At 38.9% G+C, this 25302-nt stretch overlaps 1 protein-coding gene across 1 annotated transcript in view; it reads left to right on the top strand.

The window, feature by feature from the left end:
- The window catches only part of LONP2 (lon peptidase 2, peroxisomal), an 86172-nt gene extending 61131 nt beyond the window's left edge, over nt 1-25041 (top strand). Inside the window, exons 12-15 of the mRNA XM_026652628.2 lie at nt 6542-6684; nt 17255-17462; nt 20307-20497; nt 23519-25041. Of these exons, the coding sequence (XP_026508413.1) occupies nt 6542-6684; nt 17255-17462; nt 20307-20497; nt 23519-23740 (764 nt within the window). The 3' untranslated portion in view covers nt 23741-25041. The remainder of the gene's footprint in view (nt 1-6541; nt 6685-17254; nt 17463-20306; nt 20498-23518) is intronic.
- The last annotated feature ends 261 nt before the right edge of the window (nt 25042-25302 follow it).

Below are 25302 nucleotides of genomic sequence, written 5' to 3'. Positions count from 1 at the left end.
AGGCATATGGCCTTAGCAATTAACTACTGATTCGTTTACAAGAAGCCTCTGTGTATGCTTCAGTTGTGTACAGAGAACTAGGCAGAGTAAAAGCAGGCAGAAATACTCATGTGGAAATCATATATTTGCTTGGGGGGGAAATCTTTGACTAAAATATCTTGATTTAGGACAAAAACAAGCTGCACTTATGCTCCCTGAATATTTAGTCTCTTTAAAAAAAAAATCCAACATTATCCATCTGCTTAAAAATAATTAACAGCTTGTCCGTGTCTTGAAGGCACAGAGTTGATAGCACTAATCTTCCACTGTCATTTCCAGCCAAGTTGCTAGAGAAATACACAGTGGTTGCTTCTTTGGATATGTCTACACTACATGCTATGGGTGTGATTCCCAGCTTGTGTACACATACTCTCACTAGCTTTCATTGAGCTAGCATGAGTATAAATAGTAGTGTAGCTGGGGTTGCATGGACAGTGGCAGCAGTGAGTGCATACCCACCAGTTTCAGGCAGGTTTATACTCAGCACTGTTAAGCTGTTCCACCACTGCCTGTGCTACAACAGCACACTACTATTTATACTTGTGCTAGTTTGATGAGAGCTAGTGTGAGTATGTGAATGCGAGCTGGGAATCACACTCCTAGCTCGTAGTTGTGCCTTAGTTCTGCCTTGCCAAAATTGATGCAGACTCAAACATACATTGCTAGTGTAGCGAGGCTTAGGGGTCAGAATCATAACATTTGGGCCATGCTTCTGCTGTTGTTATAGCTTCTACTCTTTTCATAGCCATTCTACCCCATTGTGCTTTCCTTTGCATACCGCCTCAGCAGAAATCCCAGTCCAGCATATGATATAAAGCATGAACCACTGGAGGGTCACCAGTCTGAGGAGGTGTCTTGAAGTAATTAATGGTTGTATGTTGAATGTGAAAAGTCTGTTGGGATAATTAGAAGTTTCTTCGGTGTCAACACATGTGAACTGAAGTTGGTGTGAATGTTAATGGTGATTTAACAAGCGACTTCCTTGATTTTTAGCGTTTGCATTGTTTTTCATAAGGGGGTACCTGAGAGTGCTAATAAAAAAGCAGTTATTAATATGCCTCATAAAATGTAGACTTAGCGTCTTATTCTATTCCACACTGATACATGGGTTTCCTTTATGAAAGAGGACAACTCTCAGTGCTGAATTAAATAGATTAATTCAGGTACACCTCTACCCCAATATAACATTAATTCGGATATAACGCGGTAAAGCAGCGCTTCAGGGGGGCGGGGCTGCGCGCTCCAGCGGATCAAAGCAAGTTCGATATAACGTGGTTTCACCTATAATGTGGTAAGATTTTTTTGGCACCCAAAGGACAGCCTTATATTGGGGTAGAGGTATATTTGAAAGTGTTGGTCTGGAAAGGACTATTCATAGGTATCTTTGATTAATAGTCATAGAAATTACGAGCCTCCACTAGAGTGGGAGGAAAGTAGATCCCTCACACTGAACGTAAGAACACTCCACTTGAATTGGAGAGAAAGAAGTTTCAAAGAAAAGAAGCTATGTGAAGTATTCTTCTCTTAAAGGACCAGCAGAAGTTTATTTCCTAAAATAGTATAGTGGGGAGAGGGAAGTTTTGGAATCTTTTACATCATGTGGTAATAAGGAATTACCTCTGTAAATAAGTTTTTAGATTTTTATTAGCTTGTTCCTAGATAGTTTATTCTTAGATCTTTGGCGTAGCACCATCATCATTATGCATATGTGTACAGTGCCTAGCACATTAGGGGCCACAGGGCATCTAGGCACTACCCCTATACACACAAATAAAAACGTTCACCAACACTGCCGTGGAAACATCTGGATATTTCCAGTATGTTGCATAATGCTCTAAAGGGAATGGTAATCAGTCTTCTGCATCTGGATCAAACTCCACAGGCAACTGAGCCCTTATTTACATTATCTTCTTCAGTACACTATCACTTGTGTGCCAGGAAACATGGAGGCTGAGCACAAATAAAGTACAAATGGCACTTGCTATGTTTAAATTCTTTGGCTTATTCAGGCAGGCAGTAGTGTGTAAAAAATTATACACACAGAAATAGTCTAAGTTAAGAGCTTTGAAGCTATTTGTCAAAGGTACTGAGACTGAGTCACCTTGTAACCCTCTTGCCTTCAGCAGAGGGAGACTTGCTTATGATTAACTGGGTGTCAGCTGTCTGATGCCACCAGTCTGTTAGCCACCCAGGCACTCTCCTCTGGGTAGTGCCAGCCCTAGTATTGCCTTGCAGGTTAAGAATAGGCGTACTGACCCCTTTGAAGCGCTGCCTTGTAGCGTCCAGACCCTTATCCACAGAATTCTTACCGAAATACCAGGTCTGCTGTCACACCAGTGTACTGTGATTCAGTTCAGGATCAGCAACTTGTTACCATAGCACTGAGATGTATTTATATTGAAAACAATAAGTTTATTATCCAAGAGATAATGAATAAGGATAATGGAAACAAAAAGGTAACCAATGAAACAAAATCATAACATGTTCTAGAGATTTAACAGGCTAAACCTCCTGTTTAAAGAAGTTTCTCTCATCCCAAATATCTTCTGCAATATTTGCAACCAAGGCTGGTTCAGATCTTTCTTTCATGAATGTCAACATGCTGCCCATCTACTTTGTAAGTGCTGGATAAGGGCGTGTCTTCCTTGTCTCCTCCTCATATCCAACAGAGATACAGGTGAATAAATATCCCCTGTCTGACAGGAAACTTGTTTCTTCACTTCTGCTGTGATACAGAATCATATTTTCAGTATACATACATAACTACTTTTGTAATATCTGTACATACATTTCAGAACAATAAAAATGATCAGTGACCTTGGCTTTCAGATAAAACATCGCATCACATTCTTTGGTGAAACAAAATGTACATACTAGAATCAGGATATCCTTGTAATGCTCTTGCCAGTTGTCACTGAGGAGTTCTTTGCGTCACAAGTGTGCAAAGAATTATACATTCACAAATAGTCTAGGACCAGGTTAAGAGAGCTTTGAAGCTATCTATCAAGGTATTTTATACGGCCACCATTACCATTGTCTGAGCCGTTCTTAATCTTCACCCATGTGAGGTAGGGAAAAGTACTATTATCCCCATTTTATGTATGTGGAACTCAGGCACAGAGAGACAAAGTGACTTACCTTAGATCACACAGGAAGCCTGTGGATAGAGCAGGGAATTGAAGCCAGGTTGCCTGAATCTCAAGCTAGTACCCAAATCCCTGGATTATCCTCTTTTGTGGCCCTCAGGTATTTTGTTTAAAAGGGAATGTCTACACGAGTGCTACAGTTGCACTGTTGCAGGGTCGACACTGCAGTGACAGAAGGGGCTTTTCTGTTGCTATAGTAAATCCACCCCTTAGAGAGACGGTAGTTAGGTCAACAGAAAAATTCTTCTGTTAATCTAGCTACATCTAGAGAGGGGATTAGGTCAACCTAAATACGTTGCCCGGGTCTTGAATTTTTTCACAGCCCCGAGTGATGTAATGTAACTAGGTTGACCTAAGTTTTAGGTGTACAGCAGGCCTAAGGGTCAGGCTAGTTGGATGGCATGGCCCTGTAAGGTGTATAAGCAACACACAAATATGTCTATAAGAGCTTATCTGGAAGTGATTTATCTTTGCTTAGGAATTTCATTATGGTAATGTTAATTTTTGGGACACCTTGGAGAGAGACAGCACATCCAACAAAAGAATAGAGGCGCTCATTTTAGTAGTACAGTATCCCAATGCAGGGATAAACTTTCAAAACAAAGCAACTCCACCAAGTCATGGTCTCATTGAAATCATTTGGAGTTTTTCTTATTGACTTCAGTTTTGCTCAGTGTGAACCCAGCTAGCCACCGTACAAACTAGGGAAGTCAATTTTGTGCATAGAGTTCTAAGTGGCCTCAAGCAGCCATCTAAGAGAGAATCTGAAGAAATTAGAGTATTCTTTGAGAGCTTATGGGTTGCAGCAAAAAAGGTGAGTTTTATTGGACTGGGTTGATGCATCCCTCTGAGTGCCTATAATGTGAAATCCAGCATGTCAGGATCTGATGAGCCCCAGTGAGACATGTTTGCATTCCACACAGACGGCTTCCTTCTTTATACATACTGCATGTAGCAGGCTTCCCATTCTCTGCCACCCCAATTGACAGTCATCAGTGATTGATAGGACACACTCCTTGGAAGACAGGAATGGAATCTGTTGATTGAGGTGGGGGAAGAGGGAAGTAGAGCTGCTGAACAGCAAACTTCATTGTCCTTGTTTGATATTACAGGGGTATAGATAACTTTTTATTTGGGCAGGGGGTGCGCTGGAGTGTTTAACAAAAGGTATTGAATATCACTTTAATCAGTAGTTTTGTACCATAACTATAAAAGTGGATAGATTTCAAGTGAGATAACTAGCTTCTCTTCTGCGCTCAGTGTTTGTTTATTAATGGAATCCCCAAGTCCCCTACCTGTCTACACCAGTGCTTCTCAAAGTGGTGGTCCGTGGACTGGTGCTGGTCCGCAAGCCATCGGCTGCTGGTCCGTGGCGAGTTTCCTCATAAGAGTGTCGAATAGGATAATAATATGGCATCGGTCCCTGGCACATTGGAAAAAAAAAATTGCCGGTCCCCCACATCAGATAGCTTGAGAAGCACTGGTCTACACCCATGTATTACTAAACAAGATTGAACACAAAAGCAAGATAGTCGTAGCTAATTGCAGGCATATAGCAAAACAATGTCTGATACAGGCATAGTCCAAGTACTGTTTGTGACATTGTGCTGTCTATGGTTTTATAAAAATATGATAATTGAATATAATGTAACTGGGATATGCTTCATGCAAAAGGTCTCTTGTAAGGTATCATTACAAAGCTTATAATCTACTGAGTGTGATCATCCTATTTGTATAAATGTACCACTCTTGTATCTGAAACTAGAAATATGAAATATAACTCTGAGGGCCTATTGTAATTATGCAAAGAGTGGGCCATTAATGGTGGTTTGGAATCTTGATGACTCCCATTAACCAGGACCATTGTCTGCAGATGGCTGTGTTTTACCTGTGAGTCTTCCTGTATATGTGTGTGCTGGCAAGTGGGTAATGAAGTCTTGCAGTGACGTGATCATGTCACCTGAACTGGAATCCATCTTTAACCTGGTGCTTTTCCAGTGGGGGGTGGGGGAGAGAACCCAGAGGGACAAAGGGTTCCCGCCTTATGCAAAAGATATATAAAGGGGTGGAAGAGAACAAAGAGAGGAGCCATCATGAAGAATCCCCTAGCTACCACCTGAGCAGAAACAAGAGCTGTACCAGGGGAAAGAATTGTGCCCAGGCCTGGAAGGTGTCCAGTCTGAGGAAAAAACTTACTGAAGCATCTCTAAGGGTGATATTATCTGTATTTAGTTTGATTAGACATAGATTTGCGCATTTTATTTTGCTTGGTGACTTACTTTGTTCTGCCTGTTACTACTTGGAACCACTTAAATCCTACTTTCTGTATTTAATAAAATCACTTTTTCCTTATTAATTAACTCAGAGTATGTATTAATACCTGGGGGAGCAAACAACTGTGCATATCTCTCTATCAGTGGTATAGAGGGTGAACAATTTGAGTTTACCCTGCATAAGCTTTATACAGGGTAAAATGGATTTATTTGGGTTTAGACCCCATTGGGAGTTGGGCATCTGAGTGCTAAAGACAAGCACACTTCTGTGAGCTGTTTTCAGGTAAACCTGCAGCTTTGGAACAAGTAATTCAGACCCTGGGTCTTTGTTGGAGCAGACGGGATTGTCTGGCTCAGCAAGACAGGGTGCTGGAGTCCTGAGCTGGCAGGGAAAACAGGAATAGAAGTAGTCTTGGCACATCAGTTGGCAGCTCCCAAGGGGGTTTCTGTGATCCAACCCGTCACACAGTTGCTTCATTTTATAGAACTTATTCTGAGTGTTGCCAATTAAATATTCAAGTCCTTGGCCCCTTTCAAAAAGAGTGCAATACTATGCAATGTTGACTATATTTACAAAATACTAACAAAAGACATAACTATAAGCATGTTTATTGCCACATAATGGTACACTAGCTATGATCAGACCTTACAAATATCATGCATGCATGTATCTGAGGGAGAACATAAACCCCAAAGCAAACTTTGTTCATTTTGTTCTGTGGATTCAATAACTAAATGGCTTACTATTTTAAACAACCTAGTTTTAAGAAATAATTTGTAGGTCAACATTACTCCGTCTCTCCCATCCTCATCTCTGAGTTAACATTATCCCTTCTAAGCTACTAAAATAATTCTGATGTTTAAACATAATAGTAAAATTGGAGAGCACATAATCTTGTCTTGAGTATTTTCTTATCTGATAAGTGGATATTTTTGAAAGACTTAAATGTTTTAGGTTGTTTATAAACTTCTTTTAATTATCCTGATCTTTTGAGTCTTTGTTTTCTTCTGTGGTAATAAAGAATTTTATCTGTGTGTTAAGAAATACTATTACAAACCCTAAGTGAGATTTTCTTTTCTTAGACTGCAGAGAGCATGTGGCAGAAGATGCAAAAACAGAATCCATCAGTGACTCACCCGACCTGGCTCTGCCACCTGAAATGCCAATATTAATTGATTTCCATGCCTTAAAAGATATCCTGGGGCCACCTATGTATGAAATGGAGGTAAGTCTTTCATTTTTCTTTGTCTGGCAGCTTCTTACTTTTCACTTAAAATATTTTTGTCCATAGTGATTAGTAGTTCCATCGCTGGTGACTGATTTTGTTTAGGATGTGGGTTTTCTTCTTTTTTAATGTATTTTTGATATAACTGTTTCTCCTCTTTTCATGACCCTTGTCCCTAAGCACCTTTTCATCTGGACTGCATCCAACAAGATTGAATTTCTTTAGGTGAAAAAAATAAACAAGTATACTGTTTGGTAGTGTGTAATAGTCCTATGAGATGACTACATGTTAGCTAAGATCTCTGCAGTTAATAATGTGTTGTTTTTGTGAGCGTTTATACATTTGTCTTGGGCAAAAAGCCAAAAGCAGAACCCAGGAAAGCTGTCTCCTAAACAGAGGCCCTAAGCCCGAATCCTAATAAAAATCAGTCAGCATTTTTAGGTATATAAAACCAGCCACTTCACTTTATACCACTTGCTACCAAAAATTTTGTTTTGTGACTCTACAGCCCCATCCCAACTTTAGTCTCCCATGCCCTGTCACTCAAAGGGCATGCCTCCAGTCCTCCTGTTACCTCCTTTCCGCATGTGGTACTTTGTTCTCTGTTATACTACCCAGCTACCATTCCTCAAGGTAGACTCCCTATCTTGAGATTCTCCTTTAGCTACTTGCACTACAGTTATTCTCTGCCTCACCCTGGATCCAGGTTAACTTACTGAGCAGCAAATGGTGGCTGTAGTACTCCATAAATCAGCGTCTTGTACCACAGGAGAGTAAAACAGTTGCTGCTGCAGAGTGCCATGTTTGTTTCCTTAATTCTGGAGAAGGGAGCAATGAACCAGTAAGGAATACAAGTGAACAGGAGACTAATGGGATGTGAAATGCTTGCTTCTAGTAGCTTGTCCCTGAAGTTCCCTCTCGCTGCAATGGGAGGGCCAGACTGTGAAGGGATTTGGAGGAGAAAAAGGCAGCTGGGGATGGATGGACTGGGGAGGAAAATGAGTTAATTGTTTGGGATCGAGCTGAGGGGGTGCAGAGTGTAAACCTGTCAGGGATGAAGAGATTGGTGGGCATGGAGGGAAAGGGAAATGAGGAGACTGGTAAAGAGGAGGGAACAATGGGATTGATTGTGTCAGAAAGGATGATGGAAAAAGTGATTGATGGTAGCAGGGAAAGCTGAGAATTTGGGGGAAGGGAGGAGGACTCAAAGTGAAATGTTGGGCAATAATGTAAATTTATATCTGTCTTTGGTGGGATAAGCTCACATTAGCAATTTTGGCCTCTGCACTTGCACATTGGGAGGTAGGAAGTACAGAAACTTGCTTGTCAAATCAAAATCATTTGCCTTTCAGCAGTCTCCATCCTTACATTTCAGTCCCACAGAAACATCCATGCCAATCCCAACAATAGAATTTGGGCAGATGACAATTTGAGAGAGAGTTTGATTTAAGATCGTGCCTTGTAAATCTCTCGCCTAGTGTTGATATGACTGTGTTTAATTGCAAGTGGCCATCAAATTATTTGTATTGTTGTCTACAGCTTTTACAGGAATTGCTTGTGCTGTCTTTCCTTGGAGCCTGTTGCTTTTGGAAACAAGAAATGAGTGAAATACAGGAAGGGTCTTTCAAGTAAAGAATATTTTATATCATCTTCTCAATTATACAGATTTCCTTTGACCACTGAAAATTTGGTCTTAAGGGTAGGATCTGAAGGGATCACCTGAGTATTACTTGAATTTTTAATGCTTTAACTGCAGATTTGTCGAAAGCTATTACAGTGACCCACGGATTTAAATATTCAAGGGATTCAAAGCCTAGGCAAAGCTCTGATCTATACAAATGGTGATCATGGATTGGACAAGTCTACTCTGTTGCTAGTGGAGATTTCATAGTTATAAAAATTTGGGGATAAAACTAAATTATTACTTTAAATACGGCAGTGTCAACAAGGACTCTCTCTGCATATCCCAACAAAAGTTCACATACATACACAGCTACACACCAGTTTCCCGTCAAGAAGAAGAGTGATTCTTGAATCCTTTCAAAACGGTTGCATTTCTTTGTATTCTTCATTCAGGTTACAGACAAAACAAAACAACAGATCCCAGCATTTTGATTTATGACTTTCATCAGTTCTCTCAGTTTGGAAACAGTTCTAGAAGAGGTTATTCAACTGGGAACAGGAGTGGACCTCTTTGTGTACTGTTTTTGCTAATTGGTCACATTTTCACAAATATTTTAATTGTTCTGAAGCTCTTCAGGGATAAATATTACATGTCAGATTTTTAAACCTTGTTCCTAATTCTACATGTACAAATATGCAAGTGCCACTATTTGCATGTAAACATTTTTGACATACTTGGAAGTCAGGGGTCCAAACCAAATGGCATATATAGGAATAGAGATGAAGCCAGGCAAAGCCTCTAAGCACCTGGAAATTTCTCTCTCTCATCTATTACTTATACTATGTATTACTAGTAAATTTATCCCTGAGCAATACATCAGTTACTGTTTCCATAACTAACTGTTGGTAGGCATAACCTAAGGATAATCAGCTTCCAGGAAAACACATAGTGTTGGCTGGTAGTTATATAAGTATCTTGTGGTACATAAATATTACATGGGTTCCAGAATATTTCAAAACACTTTGGTTCATGTGCATTTTGTGTGTGTTTAATTCCAAAGATGATCCTGTGACTCTTTTCTAATGAATTTCCTCACATTCTCTTTCTAATGAACTTCCTCAAATGGCCAAGTGATTCTCTTTCTAATGAAAAGTGTAGCCCTCATCCCAAAGAAGGCTGGGTTCCATTTGTTTTTCTTTTTTGCAGCCTGCACAGAGTCTCATTTCTCTTTATATCAATCTTTTGAGAGCTTCACCTCTGACCTGCATTCTGCCATATATAATTAGCTGAAATCAAGACACAATGAAGGTGATTGTCATGTCAGTACTTAGTTGTAGTGTATCAAGCCAGGAGGAACTGAACACTTAAAGTGATTGGACTGATCTGCCTTCCCCAAGGGTAAATACCTTGGATTGAGACCTTTTTAATAAATTAACCCTATAATTTTATGCTGAGCTCTCCCAACAGAAAGGGACAGAGGGCTAAATCTTCAGAAAGACTTAGTGTTGGACATAGGTGCCCAAGGTGCCACTGAGATCCTCAAAACCCTTGTTCAGCTGCTGCTTAACTCTGTAGCCACCTAAAGTTTCCAGGCACCTGATTTCGACCATTAAAGTCCCTTAGGTGCCTAGGGTTATGCCAGTGAGCAGGTGCACAGCTGCTTCAGTCTGGGCATCCAGGCACTTATCTCATGCCTAAGCCCCCGCGGGATACTCCAATGGCATTGCCACACTTCTCACCTCTGGGGCTCGATTTGGTAGGCATGTTCAGAGGCTGCCTAAACTCCCACAAAACAGCCCAAGAGATGTTTGGGGATGAGGGGAAGGGTGAGAAGGTCTCTCTTGAGATATGGGAGACCTGGATTCAATTCCCCCCTCTATCTGATGTAGAGAGGGCATTTGAACTTGGGTTTCCCACCTCTTAGGTGATTGCCCTACCCGCTGGACTTTATTCATTCTCTTTCTGTCGCCCAATGGCTATTTAATTATTTTTACACAGTGGAACAGCTTCAACAGATTGAGAGAAACCCACAGCAGAATCTCTCTTATCCCAGTGACTAGGTCACTCACCTAACACAGATGAGTTGCCTAACCATTGGGCTAAAGGTTGTAATGGAGACTGCTGCCTTCTCTTCTCCCTTGTGTTTCATGCAAAAAAAAATAAAAAACCAAAGAAGCTTTTTGGTGCATAACTCCAGGAGATGGTTCACATCTGAGAATCCCAAGTAGCGATAGGCCTGTATTTTGGAGCAGAGCTTCCTCAGAGCTCAGGGCATAGGCTGCACCATTGCCTGTTGGCTAGTGTAGGGCCTGTAGCCCTGCTCAGCTGTCTGGCTTTTGTGGAGCTCATTCTTAGGCACCTGACTCCCCCCATGTGTTGTATAGGGAGTTAAGTGCTTAACTTGGGGCCATGGATTCCATTGGATGGTGAGGCATGTAAGGGTTAGGTCTGCAGTGTCTAAGTCCCTTTGTGGATATAGCCCTCTGTTCATAATCGTAAGGTTAATTCACAACACACAATAATCTTTGCAGGTTATCTTAAAGAACAAAACCTACATTTCCTAAGGCGTCAAAGTAGGCTAATTACAGATTTGAAACAAATCATGTTATTGGGCTTTGGAAGAATCATAACAGTGAAACAGTAGCAAGTGAAACATTATCTATACCAAATGAAAAACTCACCAGTCTTTTCTGTGAACATGAGTGATAGAATGCTCTTGAGCCCAGCAGCAGGTAGATCAATTGTGCTTGGAAGTGGAAAGCTTTGGTGCCATGGAAGTATAGAGTCCCACAAATCTAAAAATTAATGTATTTGATGGCAGATTAAAAAAAAATAAACGATGGTCTTTGCCTGTACGTGGGCACTTTTAAAGGAGACCTTTTCTAACAAATGCATCATAGACTCATAGACTTTAAGGTTAGAAAGGACCATCATGATCATCTAGTCTGACTTCCTGCACATTTGTTGCTGTGGTGGTTTTTGCAGGAGAAAGGAATCTCACCCAGTTAGAGGAAAACTCCTTCTATGACTGTCCCATGGTAAATGAGGGAGTAAATCACAGAAATGCCTACCAGGAAGGAATAGGAAAAGATGCATAGGTGAGGGCCTCCAGAAAGACAATATAATAGCAAAGTGTTAACCAATAACTAAAGTAACCTTTCTTATTGATCTTGGCATAATTGATCAGTGACTTAATGGGCATTTGTCAGCTATGCTGACTTATTCAGTTTCCAAATCAGACACACTGGAGATGTGTGGCAGAAGTCTGTGGTCTTAAATATACTGGCATCAGCTAGTTTAATGTGTCATCTTTCTCACTGAACATTCACTGTACAAAATAATTACTTTTCATTAACTCAAAGTAGCATGCCCTTTTTTGAATGGGGGGAAAAGAGTGGAATGTATCATGTATGGCCTTTTAACTGTTCTCATTCTGTTAGTAATATGCAATTTCTAGAGGTAGGATGACTTATAAAGTTTTGTCTATTTTTATTCCCTCTGGCAATTTTTTTGTGAAAAATTATTTAAAGTAGGATGTGTGTTTATATTTGATCCTGTGTCTTGGCAGGAATTATGGGTTTTTAATCTAAAGGGAAAATACTTTGCGGACAGAAAGGGTGAGTTTTGAAAGCTTTTTCTGTGGCATATGAAAAAAAACCCCAATTTCCTTTTATCTGTGTTTGTAGTCGTACTTTGAACATACACAAGTTAAAAAGAACAAGGAATGAAAGTAATTTTTTTGGCCAAGGACTGTTTTAGAAAATTGAGACTTCTGAGTGTGAAAGAGACATCAGACTTATAATATAAAAGAACAGATAAAACAGTTTAGTTTGAATAGGGTCAGTTTCTTTGTATTCCAAATTAATTCCACATCTGAAGAAGACTGGCTCCAGTCCCACAGTCAATGACAGTTGTATAACTGGGGAAAACATTTAATTTCAGTATATAAAAAATTCACAGAGATTGTTAAATACATGAACTGCATGTATACATGTATTTATTGTGTATATATGCAACTTTCTTACATTGTCTAACAAATGAAGAAAAACATATTCTTATCTATTTTGCAAATATGTTTTTAATATGTCATACAGAGTTCTGAAAGATATAGATACACCCCAGAAAGACCATGAACCTGGTGAGATTTAAACCTATTCTTATGTTAATACAGTATGTTAGGATTTATCAGCAGATGATGACACGAATAGTACATGAGTACCTTAAAATGAATAAATTTCAGTTGTCTAGCTTTGGGTCCTGAGAGGAAGATGGCTGTGGAGCATATGTGCCAGTAATAGTACTCATAGAAATACCTTGTACTCAAACGTTGGCCATTCAGTGACAAGCCCAATACACACAATGTATCTTTAGCACATTTAAATTCCTGCCAAGTAGGTGGTGTACCTTTTCAATGTATGCTAAAACATATATCCCTTATTAGAGACCATTGGGCAAAATGCAGATGAAACTGAAAATGTATGAGTGACTATAATTACAGCAGAGTGTAGCTATGAAGATTATTGACCCAAGGAAGGCATGGTGCTTAGTATCATTTAAACCTTTGAAACTTGACTGACTCCAACTGCAATTAAAATTCAGTCAGAAGTCACAAGTCTGAACTGCATACTGGTCTGATACAGCCACAACAATATTACTGCTTTGCTATACTAAAGGAGACTTTAAAGTATGTTCTTCACCCTTTTTTTAAAACTGTTCAACCTATAAATGCGTCCTAAAGCAATCTTAAGGAAAGATACTTAGAAGCTAGAGTCCTCCCCCATCTAAATGCCTCCAGTTCTTAACTATTCGTATAGTTACAAAAATGTAATGTTTTCTCATTTTCAAGCCTTGCACTTTGACACTATAGTCTAGTAGGAGCTTCATCCTGTACTATTTATGTACTGTGTATAATAAGTGTAAGACGAAAAGTGATGTGCAGATCAGGATGCTTGGAGGAATTTGATCCTGTACTAAAGCTATAGCTACTTTGCCACAGCCAGCTTACTTATACTTAGGAGCAGGAAGAAGGCCTAAGAGAGGAAGCTGCCAGTACGATGATCATGCTTAGACCCATATCTCCCCACCACACTCCCCTATTTTTTTAATCCAATGCACTTGAGCAAGGTAGTAGGTGCTCTGGGAGATGAGGTAAGACTGCTGCTTAATACAGAGGACTGGCTGTGCTTAATTTTACTTGTGCCCATACTTAGCATCTGGTCACATTTGTGCTGCAATGCTACAATCTTGGGCACTGCATGTGGATTTGTAGGATCAAAGCCATCACATCATGACCAAATGGGTTCTGTTCCTACAAATTAATACAGCAAAGAAATATACATCTGGGAAGCAACATGCTTTTTTTGCTATCTAGTTTCACTTTTTATCTTCCTTTATCACATCTGAAACTGTTCACGTTCTGAGAATTTCTTTTTTCTTATCTCTGCTGATATTAAAAACATGATTTAGTGAGATCAGCTTCTCTTTAGATAGTTGTCCCGTTTATTTTTGGCCCTATCCATGCAACCAAAACAGATTTAACAATGGTGGTTTATAATTACTTTATAACAAAGGTTGGTCTTATCGCTACCTGGGATAAATGACTTTAAATAAAATGTTTATGCAGTTTGACCTCATCTCCCTCCGTCATCCAACAGACAAAAGAAGGCCCAACCCCTTGTAACCTGATTAAACTCATGGGCCCAATGACTATTGAAAATGGCTATTGTTAATTTCAGTTGTTTTGAAGTATAATGGGGGCCTTTGTTCTAATTTCAATTCCTCTTCCATTGTTAGAAATGAAGTGATTCAGAAGTGGCCAAGGTCTTTATCTACCTAGGAAAAACTTTCTAACTACAAGGATAGTTAAGTACTGGAATGTGTTAGCAAAGGAGGTTGTGGAATCCCCATCATTGGAAGTTTTAAAGAACAGATTGGACATGCACTGTCAGGGATGGTCTAGATATACTTGGTCCTGCCTCGGGTAGGGGATGGATTAGATAACCTGTGAAGGTCCATTCCAGCCCTACACTTCTTTGATTCTATGCTAGCTGCCAAGTTTTGTGCAGTTCCATGTGACCTCTTATGCAAAATATTTAAGCTACTTTGCATATAACCATAAACTTCAGTTTAAAAAATTGTGTGGATTTAGTGCTGATAAAAGATGTTGGCTTGAAGATATTCACCAGGCTGTCAAGACAAGCTTCCCTCACACACTGCCCTGCCAGCATGTCTCAACCCAAATCTGGGTATGGGGATTCTCCAGAGGATAGCAGAGGTAGTTCAGTTTTCAAGGCCTGTGCAGTTCTTGACCTCTGCCAGTTAGTGCAAAGGATGGTAGGGGAAAATGTCTGACACTTGGAGTCTGTCCTATTAGAGACCGTGGTTCTGTTCCTGGATATTCCTTAAGTAACCTTACATAACCTCTTGTTACCTTATTTGTGCAATTGGGAAATGATACCCTGACCTTAGAGAACAGGCAAGTATGAGGCCTTGATCAGGAATAAAGGTTATGAAATACACAGATATTAACACGATTCAGTAAAACAATTGAGACTAGTAGTGTCCTGGCCCCCAGCCCAGTGCACCATTCTGTAGGCCAATGAGTAGTCTATGGGGTGGATTTGCTCATTATACAGGAGTCTCTGAGATGCATAAAGGCCTGACAGGTTCCCAAATGCATGAGTATCAGGCAGCTGGTCTCCAAAGCAAGAGCAATAAAATGTTGAAACATTGTTAGGCACTTCAAACCAGACAGAACTCAAATAATCCTTGGTTTTGTTTATTACTGGACTTTCCTTACTACTCTGGGTGAACAGATGTTTGTTGTTTAATACTCTAATAATATGTGATGAGAAAAACGCATACTGTAGCTAAAGTAAATTCAAGGGATTGGTCATTGTAGCTTCTATTAGGCTACAGGTCTTGTAGAGTTTTTAGTAGATTAAATGATCCTAGTTGCTTTTAAGAATGCCATATAAGGGAAATCAAGTCTCTTATGTACAAACAATGTTCTTTAAAAAAAAAAAAAAAAAAAGTTCTAATTAATCACTTGACCTGTGAATAAATGCAAACAGCTTAATGTCTTGCCTGAGTCCAAAGGCACTGTGCCCTCTGATATTATTGCATCCTGCCCCTTCCCCTCCAACTAAGGAGCAGCAATCTGTAGCAAGCAGGATATAATTCAGGAGCCAGTCTCAGGTAGCACAGATACAGCTTTCACATCTGAGTCATCAAACTGAAAAATAAAGTAAATATTAAGAAAATCACACTTGGCTATGGGTCAAGTGTAGCGTGGTACGGTACTAAGCGCCTTGCAGCACAGACAAAGCATAGAACACAAAATCGAAAATGTCAAAGTACTGAAAAGGAGTGTGTGGAGTTTAAGTTCCCTTTTCTGAGGGGATAATAGCTTCAAATGCATTTTGTTGCCTTACACTAACTTTAATTCTTACACATGTGATAAGTGTGTGCCTGCACATGACTAAGATGGCTAGGCTTGAAAGCAGAACAGTCCCTCTGAGAGACAGTGTGAGAATCAGCTGCCTTTGGGCTCGTCTTCACTACCGGGACAAGTTGACCTAAGTTATGCTACTCCAGCTACATGAACAACGTAGCTGGAGTCGACGTCGTGTAGGTTGACTTACCCCGGTGTCTTCACTGCGCTGCGTTGATGGGAGATGCTCTCCAGTTGACTTATCTTCCTCTTCTCAGAGAGCTGGAGTACCGGAGTCGACAAGCAAGCACTCTGCTGTCAATTTAGCGGGTCTTCACTAGACCCACTAAATTGACACCCACTGCATCGATTGCAGCAGTGTCTATCTGCATTTTTTTCATGCACATCCTTTTGGCCAGTAATCACTGGAACCAGCTGTAGAGTGAACAGTTGTTCACTCATTTTAACTGCCGAAAGGAAGTTGTTTGTACTTGTTAGACAGGAAAGGGAACTTATGAAAGCCAAACATTAAGAAACCTTTGCATTCTCAGTTTTTATTATACTTGGTGATGGGATGGATTACTGCCTGAATATTGCATTGTTAATTGTGTTTGGATGTCCATTTAGTAGGAGGAGCCTTGATCAATAAAATAAACAGGAGTACAACACACCCTTCCTTATGCTCATCTCAAATTGATCAAAATCATGTTGTTCAGAAGTAGGCACATGGTATTTCCTAAGGGAAAAGGCCTTATTCATTAGTAGAACTGGGCAAACCATTTGTGATGAGTAATTGAGTCAATTAATTTTGCATCTTCTCTGTTCACACATTGTCCTCTAGCAGATTGCAGTTTTCTCCAATGTATTATTTGTTTGAAATGCTTTACAAAGGTTTGCAGTGAGTGATGTTTGGTAGGCATCTCATGATATAGTTCCTGTTCCCAATACAATGCAGCATAAATTGCAAATGTTTCTATTGAAAACATTGTTTGAAAAAACTTTGGGGCAACTGTTCATGTAGGTACGGCTCTCATGGTAGAAGAGTCATAAAAAGCAGATACTAGAGGGGTGAACATAGTCAAAGTGAACTCGTTTAAAAATTGCACCAAGTATTTGCAGAATGGGCCTGATCCAAAGTCCATTAAAGTCAAAGGAAAAACTCCCATTGATTTAAGTGGACTCTGGAGCAGCACCTGTTTGCCCAGCTGCATGCCATCGATGAGAGCTAGCGCATCCATTGACGTGCCCTAATGCTGTAACTTATTTTCACACTTGGGGAGAATTATTGCAGGGTGGAATTAAATATGAGGTTGGAGACTTGCCTTTAGCCTTTCTGTCTAAAACTTAGTAGTTGCTTTGAAGGCATCAGTAAAATCCCTGCCCTAGCAAATTAGTTTATTCTAAGAGTTTTAACTTTTAAGCTGTGAATGTTAGAGTTTCAAAAATATTTTCAAAGCCTTGCTGAGTTGTTCTTTCTTAAAAATTGTGTTCTACTCTGAGTTGTTTTCTCTTAGGTATCTGAACGTTTGAATCAGCCAGGAGTAGCCATAGGCTTGGCTTGGACTCCTTTAGGAGGTGAGATCATGTTTGTAGAAGCCAGCCAAATGGATGGAGAAGGTCAGCTTACTCTAACCGGACAGCTGGGGGATGTCATGAAGGAGTCAGCACATCTTGCAATTAGCTGGCTGCGTAGCAATGCAAAGAAATACCAGCTAACTAATGGTATGTGAAAAACACAAAACAAGAATGTTGGTGTGAGCCTAATGCCACATAGAGATGAATACCTGTTGTAACCTCTCACCAAAGAGATGCATATAAGCAATTGTTTTAATTCCTATGCAAGGCTTATGATGTTTCTGTGATGACCCAAAATGTACCATTATATTTTTCAATAATGAACTATAATAACAAATAGGTTGCTGATTTACATGAAAAGTTGTCTTATTTAATTGATTATCTAAGACACATTAGAACAATTATATTTACATTAAAGGAGAAATAGGCTCCTCTAATGAGACCAGCCACACACAAAAACAGCCACAAATTGGTTATTTGTGGTTCCTTCTGTGCCTGCTGATGGCTAGCCAGTTCTGGCTACAGCTGAGGATTCAGCCCAGTATTCTATTGTGTTATTAAGTGGCCTTACTTATTTAAGGCAACTGTAGATGTTTAAAATTCTATCTATTTTAAATTTCAAATTTGCTTTTCATCAATAAACTACTTGCTTGCTTTCTGGTTCTCTGTTAGCAACCCAGTGCTATGATGTTTGAGAGTTAAATGTCTCCGGGCAGTGTTTATTTTTCAGAAATAACACTTTTTGTTCTATAAAATAAAGAAACTATTTCTATAAAAAGTAGGTTTTTAAAAAAACTTTGTTTAATAAGCCTTGTAGGCATAGACTTTTTCACTGGCTTTTATCTGTTTGGGTTGTACTAGAACTATTAAACTGTGAAGCACAAGCATCTTTTATCCATCAATAGCCTGAAAAAAGACTTCAGTTTGAAAATAAGTTTTAAATCTAGTATGAAGAAGATCAAGAAAATCAAAAGTTCTAGGAGACTGCAGCATGGTTTGGTGATCTGTTGTTCTGGGGAGCTGAGTAGCCAAATAGTAAAAACCAACACAATAAACAGGACTCTCAGACCTCCTGTTGGTAGTTTCAGCAGAGCATCCAAGGACCAAATGAACGATTTCTGGCTTGGCTACAACCTATAATCTTTAGAGGGTGTATCAGGTAGAGTGGTAAATAGAAGCAGAGTTCTATGTGATAATAAGAGATGTGTTCTGTGTCCCATATGTAGACTTCATTCAGATCTTCATTAAGGGTGAGGTTAGTTTACAGGTACACAAGTCATTTTCTCTGGAGCTGTGAAGTCTTTGGTCCATAGTTGAAAGATGGTTGTTGGGGTACAGATTACAGTTAAGGTTTATTTTGAACCTATAACTATTTCCAGAAATTATTAGACCTTTACTGATTCCATGTTCTCATTTCCTGACTTTTAAATATTTGAGTTTTAACCAACACTCTGAATTTCCTGACTTCTAAACATTTTAAAATTTTTGTAAGTAAGGACAACTGTTTACAATGTTAATTCATTCTTGATTATATTTTTTGTCTAGGAATTTAGTATCAGGGTGGATTGACTTATATGAAGGCAATTTAAATTACCAAGTGAAACGTCTCAATTTAAATAATTGATTTTATTAAATTTTTCCATTTGTTCTTCAGTTATTTTCTAAAACAAGGTGCTTTTGCTCATTAGTTGTTATAACCATTCAAACATGTTGATTTACAGCTAAGTAGAGCCTTTACACTAGATTTGGTACATTTTTTTTTGCTAGCTAAGAGGATATGCTATAACTATATACATTTATTTAAGCACTTTTATAGCTTAATATTTTCAGATTCTTATTAATTGTACAATTTTAGTGTATTAGAAAATGGTGAATGATATATTGCTTATGTACTAGATAATTAACTTTTTGCTCATGGTTTGTGTTGTGCTGAATTAGAATGGTAACTGGAATTTAATTAAACATAGAACAGGACATAATTTATTTTTATTAAACAAAACAACCTGAAATGTTTTGGACACACAAATTTCTTCTTCTCAAAAGGTGGTCCACATCTACAGCTAAATGATTTATTATTAAACAGAGGGATTACTTTAGTCAGTGAATTAAACTGATTATTTCAGGGCAGACTGGGAACATTTTCAAATATTCCCAAACTGAAAGTGACTGGAGCTGGAGTTCCTACTTGCCTATGTCTCTTGAAAATGAAACAGTCCTCTAAGTTATTTAGGCTGTCCTTCAAACTTGTAAAACTAGCAGATATCATGCCCTCCCTCGTTTTTATTGATTGGACGTGAAAAAGAAGTGATTTTCCTACTTTTTCAACTTCCAATTCATTTCTCAACTTTGAGTAAATGAAGAAGATATTCTTTTTGTGCCTGCAGAAGAAGCTATTGCTGTCAAAAGCTGGTTTTGCACTTCAACAAACTCTGGTTCCAGGTGCTCTGCTAGTGACTTTCTTTTATATTGTGAACTAAGCCAATCAGAGCTCAGGTAGGGAGAAGCTATAAAATAGAAGGTTGAGACCATCCACATAGGCTCAGTGGATGATCCTGATGAAATACATGAGTGTGTTGCCCAGAGTCAAATATTTTACCCGATTAATTCTTTATATAGAAAATCAGCCTTTAACCTCAAAATGTTTGATGAAGGCTCATGGATTCAGCATATTTATTTCTACTTAAATGTTTTAAGAGATTGTAATAAGTTTAGGCCTTAAAATATCCAGTTTTGTTTTGTTTTTAAATCATAGATTTTTAGCCTGTTTAATATTGATAGCAAGCTACCTTTGGCCTAGAAAAGTTTAGATTTTTGTGGTGCAATGTAGTGTGTTCATTGGATTTTTTTTTTTTTTTTTCATTTTTAAGTGTACTGTTTTCAAATAATGCATTTGCTAAGAATTCTAGTTCTCCAGTGGCCTTTTTAGAACAAAGACCAGGAACAACACAGGTTTGAATTTTCCACATTCAAAACCATTCTCTTTTCTTTAAGCTTCTGGAAGTTTTGATCTCCTTGACAACACCGACATCCATCTGCACTTCCCAGCTGGAGCCGTCACAAAAGATGGACCATCTGCTGGAGTTACCATAGTAACCTGTCTTGCCTCACTTTTCAGTGGGCGGCTGGTGCGTTCAGATGTAGCAATGACTGGAGAAATTACACTAAGAGGCCTTGTTCTTCCAGTAAGTCTCATTTGGAAAAGTTAACCTATATTAAGATAGCACTGTGGGTTTTTTCCTCTTAATGCCCCCTCTGTAAGATGAATTAGTAATTTTCTTCAGAGCTACTTACCCAGGTGTAAACCTTGTAATCTTGCTGCAGTTCATTCCTGGACAGCCCTGCATTGTCTTTCAGTATAATTAGCACAGATGCATAGAAAAGTCCTAATTCACATCCAGATGTACACTATGAAAGTTACTTGATTTTATGCAATTTGCATGCAAAAGTTGTTAGTATATGGGTGATATTTTCAGTGGAACAGATAACTTCAATTTATTATTTTTACAAGTACAAATTTCCTTTTCTAATAATTCCTAAAATTCATAATATCCATTTACATTTCCTACACGTGTGTTGCAAATGAAAAAGCATTAGTTCCTGAAAAAAAAAAAATTATTGGTATTGACAGGGTATTTTTATTATTGTAGTCCATGGAGAGAGGATTAGACTCCGGTGATAATAGCATACATTTGATTTGTACAATTAGCATATGTAGGCATCACAGATGTGCTATGGGCAGAAGTTCAACCTAAACCACAAATGTTTTTCTTCCCCCATAGTGTTGAGTACAGTGTAGATAAAATCTGGCTTTAGTCAAGCCCGAAGCTCTTTATGAACATAATTATAGCAACTATGTGTAAAGAATGAAGGTAAGTTGGCTGTAATTTAGTGTTAGATCTGTACTGCTCAACGTGAGAACAGTATTTTCCACAATTTAAAAATGACCTTAAACCATGCCATTAGGAGGGCAGTGCAAAAACATCCATTATGGGGTTTGGGGGGGGTTTTATATTATCATAGCACTTTGGAGCTCTAGTCCCCACTGTACAAACAGAACAAAAAGATATTTGCTGCTCCAAAGATCTTACAATCTAACCATAAGACAAAAAACAGGTGGATACGGACGGACCAATGGGAATTCAAGGAAATAATGAGGCAATATTGGTCAGCATGAGAGGTTGTAGTCTCAGCACACAAGCAGCCTAATCATGGTTATGTTTTGTAGGCATCAGAGAGCTAGAGGGATCTGAATGAGTGGAGTATAGTTGTGGCTATTTAGGGAGAGCACCTCCAAGCATGAGGGGCAGCATCAAAAAAGGCACAAAACAAGTAGGCAATGGAGGCTGGCATCGTGGGCTGATCAGAACTAGGAGTTGACATCTCAGAAGAGGTAATAGGGTGGGGACATGTGAAGGGCTTTGAAAGTGAAGACAAGCCACTCATGTTTGTTGGACATGTGACAGGCTAGGAGAATGATCTTTATAGCACCATTCTGAGTGGATATGACTGCATTTGTTAAGGCTTGCACTCGAGAAGAGGGTGTTGCAGTAATTCAGGTATGTCATCATAGTAGGCTTAATTCAGATTACCAAATTGAGTAGGTTTGTTGCACTTTAAATAACATGAGACATCAGGCACAGCATAACTGTTTTTTTGGCCAGGTCATTCTTAAGTGCAGACTGCAAACACATGCCCCTATTAACTGTTTTTGAGAAATGACTCTGTCCTTTCTGAAAACTGATTCTTGAGGGTCCAGAATCCTGCTGATACTCACATGAGCATCCCATTGAATTCAAAAGGACTTCACATAGTAGGATGCCTTATGGCAGATAGTGAGAGTTAGCAAGACGGGACCCTGTTTTTATTGTGTGAAAAGCAGGATTGTTTGGTTTTCAATTTTGGTATTAAAAATACAGAATGCTAATTTTACACTCTCCTAACTTCGCTTCATCATAGCAAAAGGAAGCTGTCTCCTGTCTCCTTCTCAAGGACTTGCATTAGTTTAGGATTTATAAGATTGCCAACTTAAGTCCATTCTTTGTGTTCACTTTCCCATCTGGAATACTTTTTCCTAAGCAAAGAACAGCCTGTTAAAACCTATTGATTTGTATCCAAGGAATGCTCTTTAATGCCTCATCCTTAACTGCTATAAGTTAGTTAAAATAACTCATTGACATCAACAGAACCACAGCAATTTACAGAAGCTGAGGATCTGGCTTCTTAATTCCAGTAACAACTTCAACTAACAAATTTTGAGCATTTCAGAAAAGTTAATTGTCAAGTCCTTATGTTTGCAGTTATGGAAGGAAAGACTGACAATTGCATACATTAACTGTATATACAAATTCCTAAGATTACATGCACATGAACTGCATTAAACATAGAGAGAGGCTACATATTTTGTCCCTAAGTGTAGAGATTCACAGTTATAGCGATAGTGGATGCTTGGCTGTATTTTGGATATGCTACCGTATGTATTTTCAACTGCTTGAAAAGCATAGCTGTCTGCATAAGCGTGTTTTCGCAGGTTTTTTTTACTTTTGTACAAGGATAATTTTTAAAATAAAGGTTTGTCTACATGGCGCACACTAACTTGTCATGTAGACAAGCCCTAAGTAAGCTGTAGAGGGAGGCAGATACACCTGAAACAAACAGTGGCCTTTCTTTCCATTGTTAATGCTACTAAGATACACAGTGCTTTACCATGTATAGAAAAGAACAGCCAGAGACTGGAGGGTCCAGCAGGGCAGAGTTCAGCCTTGTTTACCTTAAAATGGGAATCATAAGGGCGACAGATGCCTTTTTAGAAGTGTTTTTCCTATGTTGATGGGTGCAAGGATATAAGTAAGAGATCTCATGTTGGAGATTCTTGCAGCTATGCAGCTGAAATCTTTTACAATAATCATGTTACATTTCCCATTCTAGCAGTTTAAGACTAATAAATGCGTTTGCCTTACCCGTATGAGCTAAAATGATTGCCAACACTTTCAAATTTACCTTCTCCTAAAAAGTGATTTAGGAGAAAAACATTCCATTAAAAATATGTCCATGCGGTTTAAGCTCTCAGTATGATGAATTATGGATGTACATCTGGAATCCTGTCTTGTTCACTTAATATTTAATTCAAAATGCCTCTTGTGACTGCTTTGCTGAAAGCATCATAACTAAATAACTTTTCTTTTTAAATTGTGTGGTTTTAATAGGTTGGGGGAATTAAGGACAAAGTCCTAGCAGCCCATAGAGCTGGACTGAAGAGAATTATCATTCCTCAAAGAAATGAAAAAGACCTTGAAGAGATTGCAGTGAATGTGCGGCAGGACTTGAATTTCGTTACAGCAAGCTGCCTGGATGAAGTTCTGAATGCAGCTTTCGATGGGGGATTTTCAATCAAGACTGGACTTCAGCGCTTGAATAGTAAACTTTAAGCGGATTGGGTGAGGTATCCTGTACATCAACATTAAACACTCATTCAACTGTCAGATGGTAAAAATGTGATCTACGGTGATACAAAACATGAGGGCAAATACTGAGGCCTCACTGTGATGTGCTGTGTCACCCATTAAAAGTTAAGGCCTTACTTTCAGTGAGGCCTCACCCCCAGTTCTACTTGACTATTAAGAATAGAAAAGTGCACCTGCAACTTTACCAAACAAGTTTTACATATGCCAGTTCTATCAGCAGCATGTCAGGCATTAATGGAGGAGTACACATACCTGCTTGCACACCCAAGCAGAGACCAAGAATGTGAAGATCAGGGATATATTTTTCAAAAAAGCACCTAATCCAGTTAAACACTTTTGCTCTAGATCCTAATGTTTCTGATGCTCTAGTTTTGTTACTACTGTATACAGACGGGTTTAATGATAGCTCTAGTGATTAGGCAATGGATGGGTTATATAAAACTTCATGTAATTAAAATAAATGCACTTAATTTTTCAGATGAGCTATCAGTGAACATTGCTTACTTCCCCAGCAAAAAAAAAGTTGAAGTGCATTAATGTTTTGTCTAAAAACCTTGCAAAAATGCATTTGCTAAAATATTAGAATTTCAGAGTTGTTACATTTCTTTTAAATGTAAAGCATGAGTCACCATAACCACCTTCATTGTTCTCAAATACCATTGCCAGTGTCCTATATTCCCTATTTTGTTCGTTTTTGGCTCAAGGACTTTTTAAGCACCTAATCTTAATGGTCAGTGGTGTATTTTTTTAACACACCCAGATGATATTTAGAGTTTCTAGGCCAAACTGTTAACATGCAAAAAGCTAGGAAATATGTGATATGATGCATTTGTGGACTTCACCCTAAAACTTTCCAATAGGTAAAATTTCAGGTCCCTCACATTAGGTATGGGGGAACAGTGGTTAAAATTTGACTTAAGACCCATCTCACCTTAATCAGCACAAATATTTAATACACATATCTGTGATAAAGGAAATGGAGTTTGTTTGGGGGCAGTGCTAATAGATGTGGAATAAAATACAAGATTTCATGAACCAGAGTTAGTCAAATGAACAAATATTCACCCAGTGAATGCCACCAAAACTACTCCTTCACAACAGGAAAAAAAGATAGGCGACCAAATCGGGTCAGGAAAAGTGAAGACTTGTGGGAGACTATATAGCATATTGGAAAAGACATACAAATATTGAGTAATCACTTCTGTGAAGCATGTCTTAGCCCCATTTTAATGGTTAAATGATATCTGCATGAGAAGTGTCGTCTAGCACATAAGGTTCTAAGCCTGGCTTTGCCACTGCATGGCGGGATGGTTGAGCAGATTAAACATCTGAAAAAGAGAGTTATGATTATTATCTCTCACAGGAATGTCATAAGGTATAATAAATGTTTGAGAGTTACAAAATAAGGATTAAGTTATTAAAGCCACCCAGGGCAGCAGAGCACCCTCCTAAACCCTGCACCCCCCGCCAGAGCCCTCACACATCTGCCCTAGCCCTGATCCCCCTCCTGCACCCTGAACTCATTT

Source organism: Terrapene carolina, unplaced genomic scaffold (assembly GCF_002925995.2).
Source record: "Terrapene carolina triunguis isolate 2854851 unplaced genomic scaffold, T_m_triunguis-2.0 Scaffold130, whole genome shotgun sequence".
In the NCBI taxonomy this organism is placed as follows: domain Eukaryota; kingdom Metazoa; phylum Chordata; order Testudines; family Emydidae; genus Terrapene; species Terrapene triunguis.
This window is presented reverse-complemented; position numbering and strand designations above follow the sequence as displayed.